The sequence below is a fragment of the Phascolarctos cinereus genome, unplaced genomic scaffold (genome assembly GCF_003287225.1).
Source record: "Phascolarctos cinereus isolate Bilbo 61053 unplaced genomic scaffold, phaCin_HiC Scaffold_5;HRSCAF=322, whole genome shotgun sequence".
Lineage (NCBI taxonomy): Eukaryota > Metazoa > Chordata > Mammalia > Diprotodontia > Phascolarctidae > Phascolarctos > Phascolarctos cinereus.
Window position 1 is genome coordinate 476,368,114 of NW_027555958.1, and position 16,150 is coordinate 476,384,263.

The window sequence follows — 16,150 nt, forward strand, 5'->3', positions numbered from 1 at the left end:
CTCACCCTATAAATGTACTTAATTCTGCCAATGCCATGCCAAAAAGATGATGCCCAGAACAAGACAGAAAGATATACATCACATGATAGTAAAACTGAATGGATTTGGAGCTGGTTGAATGGTGTTACCCAAAGTCACAGAATCTTGGTTTCCAAGGGACTTCAGAAGCCATCTAGTTCAAAACCTGGATTTTGAAAGATCCCTGAGACAGCATACCTGATAAGTGATCCTCTGACCTTTGTTGGAAGACCTCCAGTAAAGGATATCCTGCTGCTTCCTGATGCAAGTGATTCTATTTTTGGAAAGCCCCAATTGTTAGAAAGTTCTTCCTCATATTAAGATTAAAACTACTTCCTTTCAACATTATCCTCAAAACCTTGAAACTACTCGACTGATGCATTCCTGCAGTTCTTAAGTAGTGTGCCTAATTACCTGTCCTTGCAATCTAGTGTTCTTCATTTTATCAGTAGCTTGGATGAATCCATTAATGATATACATACCAAATTGGACATACGAGATAATAAAATCTGGACTCAAAAAGGAACCAATAGGATAGAAATTGGGCCAAATCTAACAGGATGAAATTTAATATGGATTAAGGTAAATTCCTACACATTAAAAAAAAACCAAAACTTCATATGCCCAAGATGGGGAGCCAGGGCTAGAAAACGATCTGTATGAGGAAAAATTAAGGGTTTATTTTTAAGGAACTTCAACCTCAATGAAATTCAGCTCTGTGATATGAACACTGATACCTGTAATGTGATCTCAGGGTATTTTAAATAGAGCCATAGAGTGAGGTTGCAGAAAGGGAGATTGTTGGTGGCCCTGCTATATTCCAGATACCCCATCCACATCTGAGAACAATCAGGGTCTTCCATTTGAACAAACCACAACATTCATTCCCAGTGTTTTGTGTTTTCACAGTGCTTGTACCTATGGCAAGAGTATTGAACTCGTTAAATTTCTTCTTGACCAAAACATCCTAAGCATCAATCATCAAGGAAGAGATGGGCACACTGGTAAGAGTGCAATATAATTACAAGTCATCTCCCTTTGCTGTCACTTGTCAAACCCAGAGAAATGAGACATTCTGGAGGTTTTCCTTCCTTGATTCTCCTAAAGCTGCTAAGTTGAGTTGGTGGTAATTACAGTCTATATCTAGGAATTACAGTAGAGCCAAGAAGTGGATTGGCTGTCAGAGAAAACACTGTCTGCTTATGACATTGTAGCTTTGGCCCCATAATAGGATGGACTCTTTATTAAAGAAATCAATTCTCACTTTATAGCTCTTGCTGCAATCCTATTACAGGGCAACAATTGTCTTTGTGGCAGTCAGGGGTTGATGTTTGGTTTTCTTGCTTTTCTCTTCCTTCCCCCTACCCCCATAGGATTACACTCTGCTTGCTTCCATGGACACATTCGCCTGGTCCAGTTCTTACTGGATAACGGAGCTGATATGAATCTGGTAGCCTGTGATCCCAGCAGGTCAAGTGGTGAAAAAGATGAGCAAACTTGTTTGATGTGGGCTTATGAAAAAGGTATTTTTTTTAATCCTCCTGTTTCTTAAAGCAATGTTTTGAACTAAATACATAGATTATGGAAATACATGGCTAGCACCTCTGCTCCCATCACTTGTACTTTCTCATAGCCTCTCACAATATTGTAGCAGGGCTCTGTGGATTTGAATCAATCAAGTGGACTATCACTGGGGAAATCATCGCTTAACTTAGAGAAGGAACTTATGAAAGCTAATTTTAAATCAAAGAGTCAATTATCTTGTGGGGAGAGGGTTAAGGACTTATAGCGGCTTGGAGATTCTCTATGACCTGACATGGAAAAGTGATACCTGGCTTTTTCTTTGTGGTTTCAGAGAGCGTAACTGGGTTAGATGGGTAGATGGGGCCCAAAGGGCAATAGATAGATATTGCAGAGAAGGCAAATTTAGGCATGATATGAGCAGGAAAAAAAAATAATATCCCAAGGAGCTAATGTTGTGCCTAAGTAGGAAAAGATTCCTTGTGAAAAGGGTATTTTCCCCCATTGGAGCTATTTGAGCAAAGAATTGACGTACATCTCATCTGCTATGTTAACAAGAGGTTTCTTTTTAAGAGACCAATTGAATCTGATAGCCTTCACACTTCTCTCCAGCTCTGTGATTCTCTGTTGGCAAAGAAGAGAGGACTAGAAGCTGGTGGTGATCTGTTGAATTTGCAGAATGAGATACTGTTGGGAAATAAACATTACAGAGCAGCAGGGGAAGGCAGATGTGAACACAGAAATACAAAAAGGTCTCCAAAATGTAGTGCACTGGACAAAGTGAAAAGTAAGGGGATGACTATTTATTGCCTAAAGTCTTTAAATGCAAACTCAATAGAGTACAAAGTGTTCCCCTTGAATCACAAACACTTCAAGACAGGACACCTACTACAAAATCTTTCAGATAGAAAGATAAAACAAATAGCAAGTTCTTTCTGAAAGATGGAGGTGATGAGGGCAGGCTGACTTTTGTTGATGCAGCAGTAATAGTTCCCTTGTATTTAGTGCTTTAAAGTTGATAGCGACATTCCTAGTTGTATTACAAGTGCCCTCAGCAGCCATCTAACTCAGACCTGAATAAGAATTCCCACAAAAACATACCAATAAATGACCATCCGGTTAAACCACACAGGACTGTTCTGTCTACTTCAATAGAGCTGTAATTGTTAGGAAGATGTAGCTGACAACCAGCATAAATTTGCCTTTTTGCAAATTACATATGGCAGGTGTTATTATCCACACATTATAGAAAGGGACACCCAGGTTTAGAAATATGAAATGAGTAGCTGACATAGGTCAGTGTCACACAGGTGAGTAGCACTGGAAGCAATCCTCAAGCCCAGGTCTTTAGACTACAAGATCAATCCTTTCTATAATGCCATCATGCTTATATAAAGCATATCCATCCCTCAGCTGTTTGAGAAGCTTATGCTTTGTGGTAACAGGAGATAACATGTCATGATAATGGGGTCTAGAAGTGTAGGGGTTCTGAGATCCTGAGATCACAACACATGGGTCCTTCCTGAAAGAATTTGACCCAAGCCTTCCTTCAGCCAAAAACAAGATTTATTAAAGATCTTCCATATTGGCCAGACTCTTAAGGAATCTGAGCACCTGTGAGCTATTGGCTAGATTGTAAAAATCTGAGCAGTGGCTAGATTATAAGAATCTGAGCATCTTAATGGAGACAAGATGGACCTTATACACAGAAAGATTATGGGAGGAATCTAGGAGTTGCCAAGGAGCCTAGACAGGATTGAGGGTGGGAAGTGGCCTGGGGCCATATGGAAGTTAAGACAATGGAGGCCTAGGCTAGGTTAAGGGTAACAGAATTGGGAGGTTGGATATAGGCAATAACAAAAGGCCAATTGATGGGATTATAGCCTAAGGCTAACACCAGAGATTTGGCCATGTGGGAAAGTTTAGGGTTATCCTTTTTGGGGTCCAGATCCCATCCTTATCAATGGGATCCTAGATGCAGAGCTGGAAGGAACATTAGATGTCATCAAGTCCAGCCCCCTCATTTTACAGAGAAGGAAACTAAGGCACAGAGTGGTCAAGTGACTTCTCCATGGTTATACCCCTAGTAATTGTCTATGGAAGGATTCAAACTCTTTCTTGACTCCATGTGTAGAGTTCTCCCCTCTACATTATGCTTCTTCTCCAAATCAAAATGAAGTGATGAATATTGAGATGATACAAAAGCATTTGGAGATCTTTTTTAGGGGCTGATTATATCCATGGTATGGTGCTAAGCTCCAGAACTACAAAGACAAACAGGAAATAGCTCCTACCCTCAAGGGGCTCACATCTTTTTGTTTTAGTCCTAAAGGAGGCAGCACAATAGTGCAAATAAATCCACATAGCATGTATATGCAAAGTAGTTATTTTAAGAGACAGAAAAAGCTCAGGAAAGACTTTCTATATAGGAAAGGATAACTGAACTATGCTCTGAAGCACTACAGAAAACATTTCCTAGTCAGGGAAGCATATGATGAGGTCTGGAGGTTAGGGGTCTTGGAATCCTGAAATTGTGACATGCAGGTCCTGCCTGAAAGAATTTGACCGAAGCCTTCTTTCAGCCAAACATATGGTTTATTGGAGATTCACCATATTAGCCAGACTCTTAAGGAATCTGAGCATCTGTGGGCCATTGGCTAGATTGTGAAAACCTGAGCCTCTTAATGGAGACAAGATGGACCTTATATACAGAAAGACTGTGGGAGGAAACTAGGAGTGGCCAAGTAATCAATGAGGTAATAGAATTCCAGGGAAATGGAGCCTAGATAGGAACAAGGGTGGGAAGTGGCCTGAGGACATAAGGAGGCAAGACAATGGAGGGCCAGGTTAGGTCAAGGATAACAAAATTGAGGGATTGGGTGTAGCTGAAAGGACAGAATCATGGCCTCAGGGGAACACCAGAGATCTCTTTGCTCAAGTGGGAGAAGGACAGTCCAAAGGTTTGCTAGGGCTCATAGACAAATGGGGCCCAAAGTGGGACAAAGGTCCCACTTTGGGGCCCATGCTCCATCAGTAACAATTGGTCTCTTAAATAATTTTGGGTCAAAAAATTTATATATATGTGTGTGTGTGTGTGTGTGTGTGTGTGTGTGTGTGTGTGTGTGTATGTGTGTGTGTATATATATATGTATATATGTTTAAAGAGAGTACTAATATTTATGAGTTCTATCCAAAAACTAATGCTATATTTAATTCTTCAGGGAGGTAATGGCGCTGGTAGGCTTTCCTGGTATTTTGTTGATTGGGAGTGAATGCTGAAAAGTTTGTGGATTTGCTAATTTTGTGAAATAATGAATGATTCTATTGTCTTCTACTATTTTTGGACCAAATCTCTTGGGTTAGTGGACTTGCCTACTGACCCACAGAACATATGCCATATTTGTCACCCTTATTTGTTCAACTAATATATAAGATGGCATTTAATTATTCCTATGAATTTTTAATGAAATAAATGTTCTAACTCAGGAATACCTAGAGGGGTGTTTTACATATTTTTCAACACAAAGGAATGCAAACCAACAAAATCAAATAGTGAGATGCCATTGTTCTGTTTTGTTTTGCTTGCTGCAGAAATGTTGATTTAGATCTATATGGGTAGGGTTTGTTTGAACAATAGTACAGTAAAAAAGAAAATGTTGCTAGAAATGTGAAATGTAAGGCTAAGCAAGCCTGGTGGTATAGTAGATGCAGAGCATAACCTGAAGTTAGGAAGACAGAGTCACATTGATCCTCTTCCTTTGACTCACTATGTGACTCTGAGTAAATCACTTCCTGTCTCTCTTAGAATCCATTTCTTCTTCTGTGAATAGGGATAATGTTCCTTTTATCTACCTAGGTTGTTGTGAGTCTTAAACAATCCTTGTTAAATTGTTTCAACCATGTCTAACTCTTCTCAACCCCATTTGGGGTGTTCTTGGCAAAGATACTAGGGGGGGTTTACTATTTCCTTCTCCTGCTCATTTACAGATAAGGAAACTGAGGCAAACAGGGTTAGGTGACATGCCCAGGGTCACATAGCTAGTAAGTGCCTGAGGCTGGATTTAAACTCAGAAGATGAGTGTTCCTGACTTCAGGACAAGCACTCTATCCACCTAGGTTGCCCAAACAACCATTCAGTACTTATTAAGCACTTAACAAGTGCATAAGGTGGGATCAAGCATGCACATTTCTAAGTATAACTAAAACATCAAACTGATAACCATGGGGAACATGTGGGATAGCCTTTGGGGACAGAGACTAAGAAAGGCTTCCTGAAGGAGGTGGCTCTTGAGGTGAATCTTAAGGGAAAGCAGGAAATGCAGGCGGCAGAGACAAGCACGGAAGTCCATTCTAAGCATGCTGGGCAGCCAACAAAGGTAACATATGGAGAGCATTTTGAAAACTATAGTCTCAACTTTTGTCATTGTGGTTTTGAAAGGCTGAACCCTACGAAAAAAAAAAGACAGATGGTTAAAAGGGGAGACAGGGGAGCATTGCATATTAAGAGGATACACTCACAGGAGGAAATCAGGTAAAGATCAATGAAAACAGAAATAGAAACTTTATATAGCTATCCAAAAATATTTAATAGAGGAAACAAAAATGGGAAATTTTATTCTGTATCTTTAATCAAGAAAGGATTAATAATGAGGATCTTGGGTATGGAATGGTAATTGTAGGAACATTGCTAAGTAATGACCACTCTATCTTAGAAGATATGATAGAGAAGAGAATCTAACATGTACTGTAGATTTTAGGAAACAAACAAAAGAAAAACTATTTCAAAGAACTCAGAGAAAGGATATGCAAGATCACATAGACTACAAATGAAAAGAAGTAGTCAGTCCTAGAGGAATGGACAGTCCTCACGAATGAAATTAGGAAGACACATTGAGGAATATTATCTTACAATGAGGGAAAGAAGGAAATGTCAAAAGGAACCAATGAAGATGTGCAGCACTCACCAACCAATGTAGATTTTTAATACAGATGAGAAAAACAAGGGTTGGTAAATGAGATAACATATGTAAAGCCTTTGCAAATCTTATAGCACTGAATAAATGTTAAATATTATTCTAGCAGAAGACTTCTGCAAAAGCTCACTATGATCCCATCGGAGTACAATTCATCAGGAACGCTAAAGATCAGGGTGAGCTGAGACCGGCAATCCAAGCAAAGAAGTATGTAAAAAGGCTTGACAGCTACATTAGGGGAAGGTGGAACACCAAAGAAGAGAGAGGACCACTTTCCTCAGTGAAGGGGTGGAAGGGATGGTGATTACTGACAGAATTTCTTCACCCTATTTGGAATCCATTGTTTTCGTTTTTGTCCAGGATAATTTTCTTTAGACTGAAAATGAGCACAATTGGCTAATGGGGAATACATTTTTAAAATAATCTAGGAAGATGGTCACCTGGCTGCCCTTGATAAGTTCAGGTCACTAGACCAAGATCAGCTCCAGCCTTGGGCAGACGTGCCTATTGAATCATTATCAGTGGAAATTGGGAGATGTACAGAAAGACTGAAGAAAGGCAAACAATGCCCCAAATTTTCCTTGAAAAGTCAGTCAGACAACAAGCATTTATCATGTGTTTCCCATACCAGTCATGCACTAAGCACTGGGGGCATACAATAAGGCAAAAATATTCTTTTCCTTCCATTAGTTTACAATCTAATGTGATAGACAACATATAAGTCAAGTGTGCACACAGAAGCTATAGAATATAGTGGAAGTTAATGTTAGAGGGAGAACGCTAGGAGAGAGCGGGGTCACCAAAGCCTCTTATGGAAAATGGCACTTAAGCTGAGGCTTGAAAGAAGATGGGAGACAGAAGGGAGGAGAGCGAGCCTGCCCAGTGTGGGGGATGAGCCACGACTAGGCAAAGAAACAGGAGATGGAGTGCTGTGTGTGAGGAACAGTAAGAAAAGAGCATCCTAGGATCATGAAGTATGTGAAGAAGATGAAAGGGAGCAATGGCCTCGATTCTGAAGGTCTTTAAAAGCCAAAAAGAGATTTTCATAATTGCATTAAATCTTGGAAGTAACAGAGAGCCACTGGAAACTGTGTAGTCCGGTGGGGATAAGGGAGGGAAGATCATCACACGTGGACTCAGGAAGGCCACTTTGATCTGGAGATGACAGAGGTTTAGGTAGAGAAACTAGCCAGAACATGATTGCAATAGTCTAAGCGTATTGTAATGAGGTCCTGTGCCAGGGCGGTGCTTGTGTGGGTGGAGAGAAGGGGAAGCACAGGAGAGACATTATGAAGGTTTGCAGCGACAAGACTTGGCAGCAGATTTGAGATGAAGGGGTAGAACTGTTGAGAGATCAAGGCTGTGAGTCTGGGTGCCAAGACAGGTGATGGTAGCCTCAACAGTAATAGAAAGACTAGGAAGATGGGGAGGATTTGCAGAGAATGATAACAAATTGTGTTTTGGACATGATTACTTTGAAGACTTTAGGTCTGTGAACTTGACTTCAATTTCTGCAAAAATACAGATTTTGTTATTAAATGAATGATTAGATATATTTTTTAAAAAAAGAAGAAGCATTGAACATAAAAAGATGGCTTCAGCAAGAAGAAGACATACTAGACTAACCATTTTCTTTTGGTTGACCAGTTTATTCGAATGGTAAGCAGTGTGTGTAGTCTCTAGAGAGCCACCATGAAGCTAGGAAGACCTAAATTCAAGTTCATCTTGTACACTCCCTGGGAACATCACCTACCATATTAGTATTCCAGGCCAATCTCTCAGAGTTTAAGTCGTAGAGAATGTGCTTTCTGGTATTGGTAAAAGCTGCTTTCTCATCCAGGAGCTTTCTATATTAATGAGTAGACCCGGGTCTGGTCCTTGTCCTCCATGAGCCTGGGAAATCAGTGGAATGCTATAGAAGGAGTGCCGAGATTTTCCCATTCCTTTGATATTCTTTCTTTTGGGGGGGGGGACAAAATGTAGAAATTTGGCATAGTTTATGGATTAAGTGGAAGGATTTGGAATTAGTTAAATGGCAGAACCCAAAGAATCCTCATTAATGGTTCAATATCCCATTGGAAGGTCATAGGGGAGTGTCCCTGGGGCATGGTTTTTGACCTTTTGATGTTTGACATTTCAACATAACCTAGAAAAAGGCAAGCTTATCAAACTGGCAGATGACTCAAGCTGAGAGGCATAACCAATCCATTGGACGACAGACTCAGGATTTGTGCAGAGACTGGAATGAGAACTACTCAGTATAATAAGATGTGAAGGGGTTCAGTTGTATATTGACGGGAAAATATGTGAAGTGATGACACCACATTCAAAGCATAGTATCCAAAAATAAAAGCCACAACACTACCTGATGGGGTTCTTTGGAGACAAACACTGTAAAATTGTAAAGTGTTAGCTAAATGTGTGTCATCATTATGTTGACATATCAGGCATGGCTCAGACACAAACGTCTCTCTACCTCACTCTGCCTGGCACACTGAACAGTATAAGATTTGGAAGGTCAAACTATTCATTTATTGTATGAATCTAACAGGAGCATTTACACACGTGGATGATTCCAAATCAAATTTAAATCCCACAGCTGTTCTTAAGCACCTCTCATATTCCAGGCACATCCAGAGCCAAGTGCTGGGGAGACCAACAAAGAAACAAACCATCTCTTACTTTCAAGGAGTCTACATGCTAGGGGGATGCATGGAGAGATGACCTATAAACAGATACAGAAATGCAAGGTGATTGGAGATGGGAGAGAATGCTACCTACTAAGGTGAACAGGCAAAGCTTTTAGGAGATAATACCAGAGCTGATCCTTGAAAGAAGTGAAGGATGACAAGAGACAGATTAAGAAAAGAGTGCATGAAAGGTATGGGTAAAAGGCCTGTGCAAAGGTGGGGAGGAGAGCAGGAGCTGCAAGGCCAGAGATTTCTCTTTGGAGACAGAGATTCCTTTGTTAAAGTTTGTTTGTTTGTTTGTTTTTGGTGCGTTCTACTTGTATCTGTTGAAACATGAGCTTGGTTTTAAAAAACAAACAAACAAGCCATACAGAATGAAGCCGACCAGGGGCTGGACTCCTGCTATGGCTATGTTTTCAGAAAGGGTAGAAAGGTAATGTGTGGGGCAGGCGTCCTCAAAGAGGGTTTCTGAGACCATTAAAATATCATCGTGTCTCCCGAAGCCCTTCCCATCTGCATGATTGAATCTGATTCTTATATTGCTCCATGACTAAGTACAATGATAATAATAATAATATGCTGCTTCATAGTAAGTGTCTCACATATGTAAAGAGATAGACACATTTTCCAAGATGTTCTCTTTCTTACCTTTGGTCAGATTTTTTCTTCAGGTAACCATGGGTTCATATGATTTGAAAATCTAAATAAATTTAGTAGAGAAATCCTTGGATCAATGGATCCACAATAGGCAAAGGAATCTAAGGATACTGAGGAGAGTGACCCACCTCTTTAGAGGTTAACATTTCAGAAGGCATTGTTTCATTTTCCAAAATATCCTTAGTAGTACTGTAAGGGGCAGAATCCTAAGTAGGATATTAATAAAGGAATGAATAAATGAAAGAAAAAATGATTACACATTTATTATGTGTCAGGCACTGCATTAATACCACATGGCCATTTTTTTTTCTTTTCTTACTGAATGTCTCAGTGATGCCTCAGGGCTCTGGAAGAGTTAATTTCAGTTTCTGGGCCCCAAAGAATCATTTAGTCCCCCAAGGCTCACTGTAAGATCAGATATTAATGATGCTTTGTGTTTCTACAGCCCTGTTAACCTAAACAGCTCAATGTAATTCCTGGAAATCATTTCCCCAGTGACCTTGATTCAAAGGAGAATCTTCCAGGTTAAAGTTTCAATAAGCCTTTCCCACCTCCCAAGATCTCCTATTTTATAACAACCAAAGCATTTTCCTTCTCAGACTACCCACCCCCTCTATCCCTTTTCTTTTCTACGATTCCATCTGAAAGTACAGAGATAACTGTCTCCCTCACGAGGATTTGTTCTCCCCTTTCCCTAGGGGTACAAAGGACTTGTATGAATCAATTTAAATTGGTCAGAAGAAATAGCTAGAAGCCTGCTTATGTTCAAATCCCTGACCCTGATCACCAATATGGAAAACCCATTGAAAAGACTGGCACGTAATCTTTCATCCATTGCGTTAAAGATGAAGCTGCCAAATTGAAAAGATCCCAGCCAGTTAGAACCAAGTCCACAGCTCAATACAGTTTGTCCACCAGGGAGATTTGGAAAAAGACAGGGCTGACAATGAAAAGTGCTCTGACAAATCAGACTATTTAAGGTCAGACAATCACTCAAACTAGAAACAGAATTAAAAACTTCATATTTGCCTCAGTTCTGATCCCAGTTAAAGTAATTTCTCTGAATCCCCCACATCCCAGTATCTAATTATCCTGAATACAGTATTTGTACACAGCCGGGTCGCTCTAATTCACAGTGACAGGGAGATGGAGATGGAGAATTACTAAGTAAGTGAACAAAAACAATAAAAATCAAGGGTCCTGCATCATAAGATATGCTTTGTTCATTCCCTTTGACAGGTGTAGTGTGGTGTGAATTATTTATAGTAGGAGTCCCATAGGGTATTCTGGAAGAGAGATGAAGTCCTACAGACATGAGCATGTCCTGCAGCCTGTGCCAAGAAAAATCAGAGCATGCGGAGAGAAATCTGGGGAGCCTGGGAACTTTTGTGCAGACTAAGAAAGGGTTGGGAGAGGCAGCCTGGTGGAGCATACTGGAGAGCAGGCTTTGGCATCGGGAAGAGCGGGACTCTGCCTCTGGCACATGTCTACTGGTTTGGTGGCCATGGGCAAGTCATTGCTTGAGTTCTCTCAGGGTTCCAGGCAATGCTCTGAGGCTGATTTGTAGATGGGCTGTTGGCCTGAATCAGTCCAGGGAGCTTGTGATGAAGTCATAAGTTAGCCAATAATGATGATGATGATGATGATGATGATGATGATGATGATGATGACAATGATAACAATAACAACAACAATAGTCATGATGAAGATAATAGCTAACATTTCTGTAGTGATTTAAAGTTTCAGAGCACTTTACAAAAAAGTCATTGGATCCTCACAACAACCATGGGAGGTAGCTGGTGTTATCATCCCTCTTTTACAATTGAGAAGACTGAAAGAGACAAGTTAAGCTACCTTGCTAGCAGTCATGCAACTAGTGTCTATGATAGGATTTGAACTCAGATCTTCCTGCCTCTAGGTCCAGTGCTACAGCCTTTGGACCATCAAGCTTCCTCTAAAAATAATAGTAAAACTTGATATGTACACAGAATTTTATGTTGTCCAAAGTGTTTTGCATACAATACCACCTATAGCGAGGAGACAGTGTGGCGCAGTGGACAGGCTGCTAGCATAAGAGTGAGAGAGGAGGTGAGGATCCTGCCTCTGCCAGTATCTTGCTGTGATAAAATGCACAAGAATCAGTTTCCCTTCTTTAGAACAGGGGCTCTGGATGGCCCGGCTTTTGCACTGCCTTTCATGTAGGGCTAGTCAGCGGATAGTTCACTAAGCCTGAAGTCAGGGAGATCTGAGTTCAGATCTGGACTCTTATACTTACTGGTTTTATGGCCCTAGGCAAGCCACTTAATCTCTGTCTGCCTCAGTTTCCTGGACTGTAAAATGGGGATAATAATAATAACACTTATCTTTCAGTGTTACTGTGAGGATACAAAGAAAAAATTTGCAAACCATTTAGCACAGTGTCTGAAACATAGTAGGTGCTTAATAAACACTTTTTTTCTTACTTCCTTTCTCCCGCTTTCCCTCCTTTATTTCCTTCTTCTTTTCTTCTCTCTTTCCTTTTGTTTCTTTCTTCCTTCTTTCCTTCCTTCCTTCTTTGCTTTCTTCTTTCTTCCCCTTCCTTTCCTCTTTTCTTCCTTCCTTTATTCCTATGATCATCTGAGTCTTACAAGAACCCTGTGAGATAAGGGCTTATGGATATTATCATCCCCTTTTTACAACAGGGGGAAATGAGGCATTAAAAGAAATTGAGTGACTCACTATTGCCAGAGGCCTTAGGTTGAAATCTAGTCTTCCTGACTCCAGTACCTCACCCATCCCCAACACAGATGTTCTGGCTCTTTAGGGAAAATGCGCTTCTTTGTTTAAACAAGAAAATCATGGACTTAGAGTTGTAATGAACCTTTAAAACCACCCATTTCAACTCACCTATTTAATAGATGAGAAGACTGAGGTACAGAGCTCTAGTAACTTGGCTAGGACCATTCAGCAAGTAAGCATCTAAAATAATCTTCCGATTCTAGTCTGTCTGACTCCAAGTCTTGAGTTCTACCCATTATGAAAGTGGTACTTCACTAATGAGTGTTCTCTGAAGAATCAAAACCATGGTTGACCCAGAGAGCAATGGAATGGTGCATAGGGAATTCAAGTGGCCTTTAGCATGCCACTTATGACAATTTATATGCCAAAGTTGGCATAAAAAGATTACTCAGTGCATGTATGATTGGCAAAGGAAATGGAAAATGTCCATAATGTATCCAGTCAGCACCAATTGCTATACAACTCAGTTTCTGCTCTGACATCCATAGAATGTTTAAAGAAAAAAAAAAATCAGAGGGCTACCTCCGTTGCATCAAGTGCATTCCTTATGGAGAGAATTTATGGGAGATTGTGAATAAGCATCACACAATCCAATTCATTTCACCAAAGATTTGTAGTATATACAATATACTGTTACAAAGAGTAGAAAGTGCAGATAGGTTATAAGCTATACTGCTGTGAAAGGGAGGGGAAAAGCATTTATATATCATCTACTGTGTGATAGACACAGTGCCAAGCATTTTTTTACAACAATGCTACAAGGTATGTATTTTACAGCTGAGAAAACTGAGGCAGAGGATGACTTGCCCAAGGTCACACAGCTAGTAAGTTTCTGAGGCTAGATTTTAATTCATGTCTTCCTGACTCCAGGCCTGGTGTTCTCTCTACTGCATTACCAACTGCCTCAGTGGAATAATGAACCCTAATTACAGAAGTGTAACACACTGATGTGATCATAAATCCACAATAGCAATAGGCATTTGAAGGCATAAAAAATGTAGCATTAAGGAGAAAAAAGGAAATGATGGTATTTTAGTTATGGAATTTTGGAGCAGCCTTGACCATGTGCTCCCAAGTCCCTACCCCACAGTGTTGAATAAGCCAGGGTTATGTGAAGATCTGTGCCCTTGTTTAATCTTAGTAAGCTGTATTTATTATTTGGGGAAAGCCATTCTGAGACCCAAGACCTGCAGCAAAATTAAGGTGGATATCAAAATGATAGGACTAGTTGAAATGTTTTGAAAATAATTCCAAGTAAATATTCTAATGTACTTACTAAAATGTAATTTCTAGGGCAGTACTGGAAAAAAGTATTCCCACATGTTGAGGGAAGTTTTTTTTTGTTCCTTTTCTTTTTCTCCTACCAATCTAACTCTGTACTGTAAGTATGATCAACGTGAGGAATATTCGTATTCCTATCTCTTCTCACCTGGAATTTGCACACTCTTCCTTCTAATGCAAATGGCAAGGGGAATATGCTTCAGTTTACATCTAGCACCTCAAAAACTAAGACATTAAAAAATGTGATGCAGTACAGGAGAGAGAATATGTGGGTCATCTTCTTTTTGGTTTGTTCTTGTTTTTTCCTCTGAGCTGTGCTCTGAGGCTGCATCAAACACCTAGAAAGCTGAAAGTTAGCATGCAGACATTGGACCAGCATCAGGAGACCTCACAGACAAACCAAAGAAGCTGCCGGGTGTGGCCAAAGGGAGGAAAAACCCACCAGCAACAATCTGTTATGCAGGGCATGTGGACTTGGCCACGTGTCAAACCCTGCCTCATCCACTTAATAGCTGTATGATCCTGAGCAAGTCATGTGATCTCTCTTTGCCACAATTTCCTCATATGTAGAAAGGAAGGGTTGGGACTCCATGGCCCTTAAGTACCTCCTAGCTCAGAATCCCTGACCTTGCACCCATCTCTCAGAGCCTGTTTAAATAAAGGTCTTGGACTAAATCTCTTCTAAGGTCCCTTCTGTCTCTAATGCCATGATAACCCTTTGGTCAATGAGTCAAGGAGCCCAAGAATGACACAGAAGTGAAACTTGGATGGGGAATCTGTCATTCTGGGCTCTCTCTTGCTCGATAATCTGGGAAAGCAGAGGCTAGAGAGTCCATGGCCATCTGCTCTATGCCCAGCTTGTCTGTCTGTGAAGCCTGCTGGATTTAACCATGTGAGACTCGACTAGATAGATAATGGAGGTGGGGAGGAGATTGACTCTGGGATGTCTCCAGATGGGCTTGCTTCTGTTATTCAGGGGTTCTTAACTGATTTGTGTCCCAGGATCCCTTGGCTGAAGCCTATGAATCTCTTCTCAGAATAGTGTTTTTAAATGCATAAAAGGCAACAAATTATCAGAATATAAAAACAAAGTTCACATGGCCCAGGGTAGGAGTCCCTGTTCTAAAACATTGTAAGGATGGAAGGGCAGGCCTCCTCAAAGTTCCATGCCACTAAGGTAGGGATCATGTGGCTATGCCAGGTTGTCGATGGACGGACTGGATTACCGGATTCCTTCATGGAATTGGGTTGGGGTGGCTAATAAAGGAAGCACCCCAATAACTTGTCTTTGGTTGAAACCTTTAATTGCCCATAACTTTCTCCCTATAGAACATGGAAAGTCCCATTGGCTTCTTCTTAAGAGGGCAAAAAGCAACTCTTAATTACCTTTCCATGCCTGGGGCTGCTGCCTCCTAATTTAGTTTTCTAATGAAGTGAGACTCTTGTCTAAGACAGAACTTCTCCATGCTGGCCCATAAAAGAGAATCAACAGACTATGCTGCTTAGATTTTTTTACCCTTTTCCTTTGTGGATTTTTACCTTTTCTTGGGTCCTTTGCACTTAGCACAGTGCCTGGAATATGGTATACACTTAATAAATGCTTGTTGACTAAAGCACTCTATTTCTTCTGCAGTCTAAAATAAAAGGAGGAGCAAATGGGGGCAAATGTGTAGGATCTGAATGTGTTCTTCATAGGCTTTCTTGCTCAGAAATCCAAAGAAAATGTGTCCTCAGAGAGGGCTATGCCAGGTCAAGAGATGGCTGCCTGTACGATAGTGATGGAGTCTCCTGGAAAAGTGTGAGGGAAGGAGACGTACTCTTCCATGTGGCTCCAAGGGAGAGATCACGGAGGATGTTTATGATGCCCCCCTTACATGACTTCAGGATTAGACTCGATCCTCATCCCTCTGAGTCTTTCCCTAAGGAAACTGTTATTGGTCTAATGACATCCTACTTCAATGCACAGGAATGATGTGAATATTGATCTTGGCCATTTAAAGGTCATGGCACGAGAGGGTGGGCTCTGAGAGGTACTTCTAGACTAGAAAGAGCTTGAATATGGCACATGTGACTCTATGCCTCTAAATGGAAGAGAGTGGGGGCCATCACCAGATTTGCTATAAGGTGAGGCATTGTTACTGCCTACATCATCTCTTAAAGATAATTTCTAACGTGAGTGTACTCAGGCTGATGAAGTCATACATACTTGACATATTGAAGAAATAATTATCC

The 16,150-nt window shown here is 40.6% G+C and overlaps 1 protein-coding gene across 3 annotated transcripts in view; it reads left to right on the top strand.

Moving 5' to 3' along the window:
• TNNI3K (TNNI3 interacting kinase) overlaps positions 1–16,150 on the top strand; it is a 340,568-nt gene that overhangs the window by 131,087 nt on the left and 193,331 nt on the right. For all 3 annotated transcript variants that reach the window (XM_078156719.1, XM_078156718.1, XM_020968575.2), the window contains exons 10-11: positions 928–1,022; positions 1,392–1,541. In XM_078156719.1, coding sequence (XP_078012845.1) covers positions 928–1,022; positions 1,392–1,541 — 245 coding nt within the window. The remainder of the gene's footprint in view (positions 1–927; positions 1,023–1,391; positions 1,542–16,150) is intronic.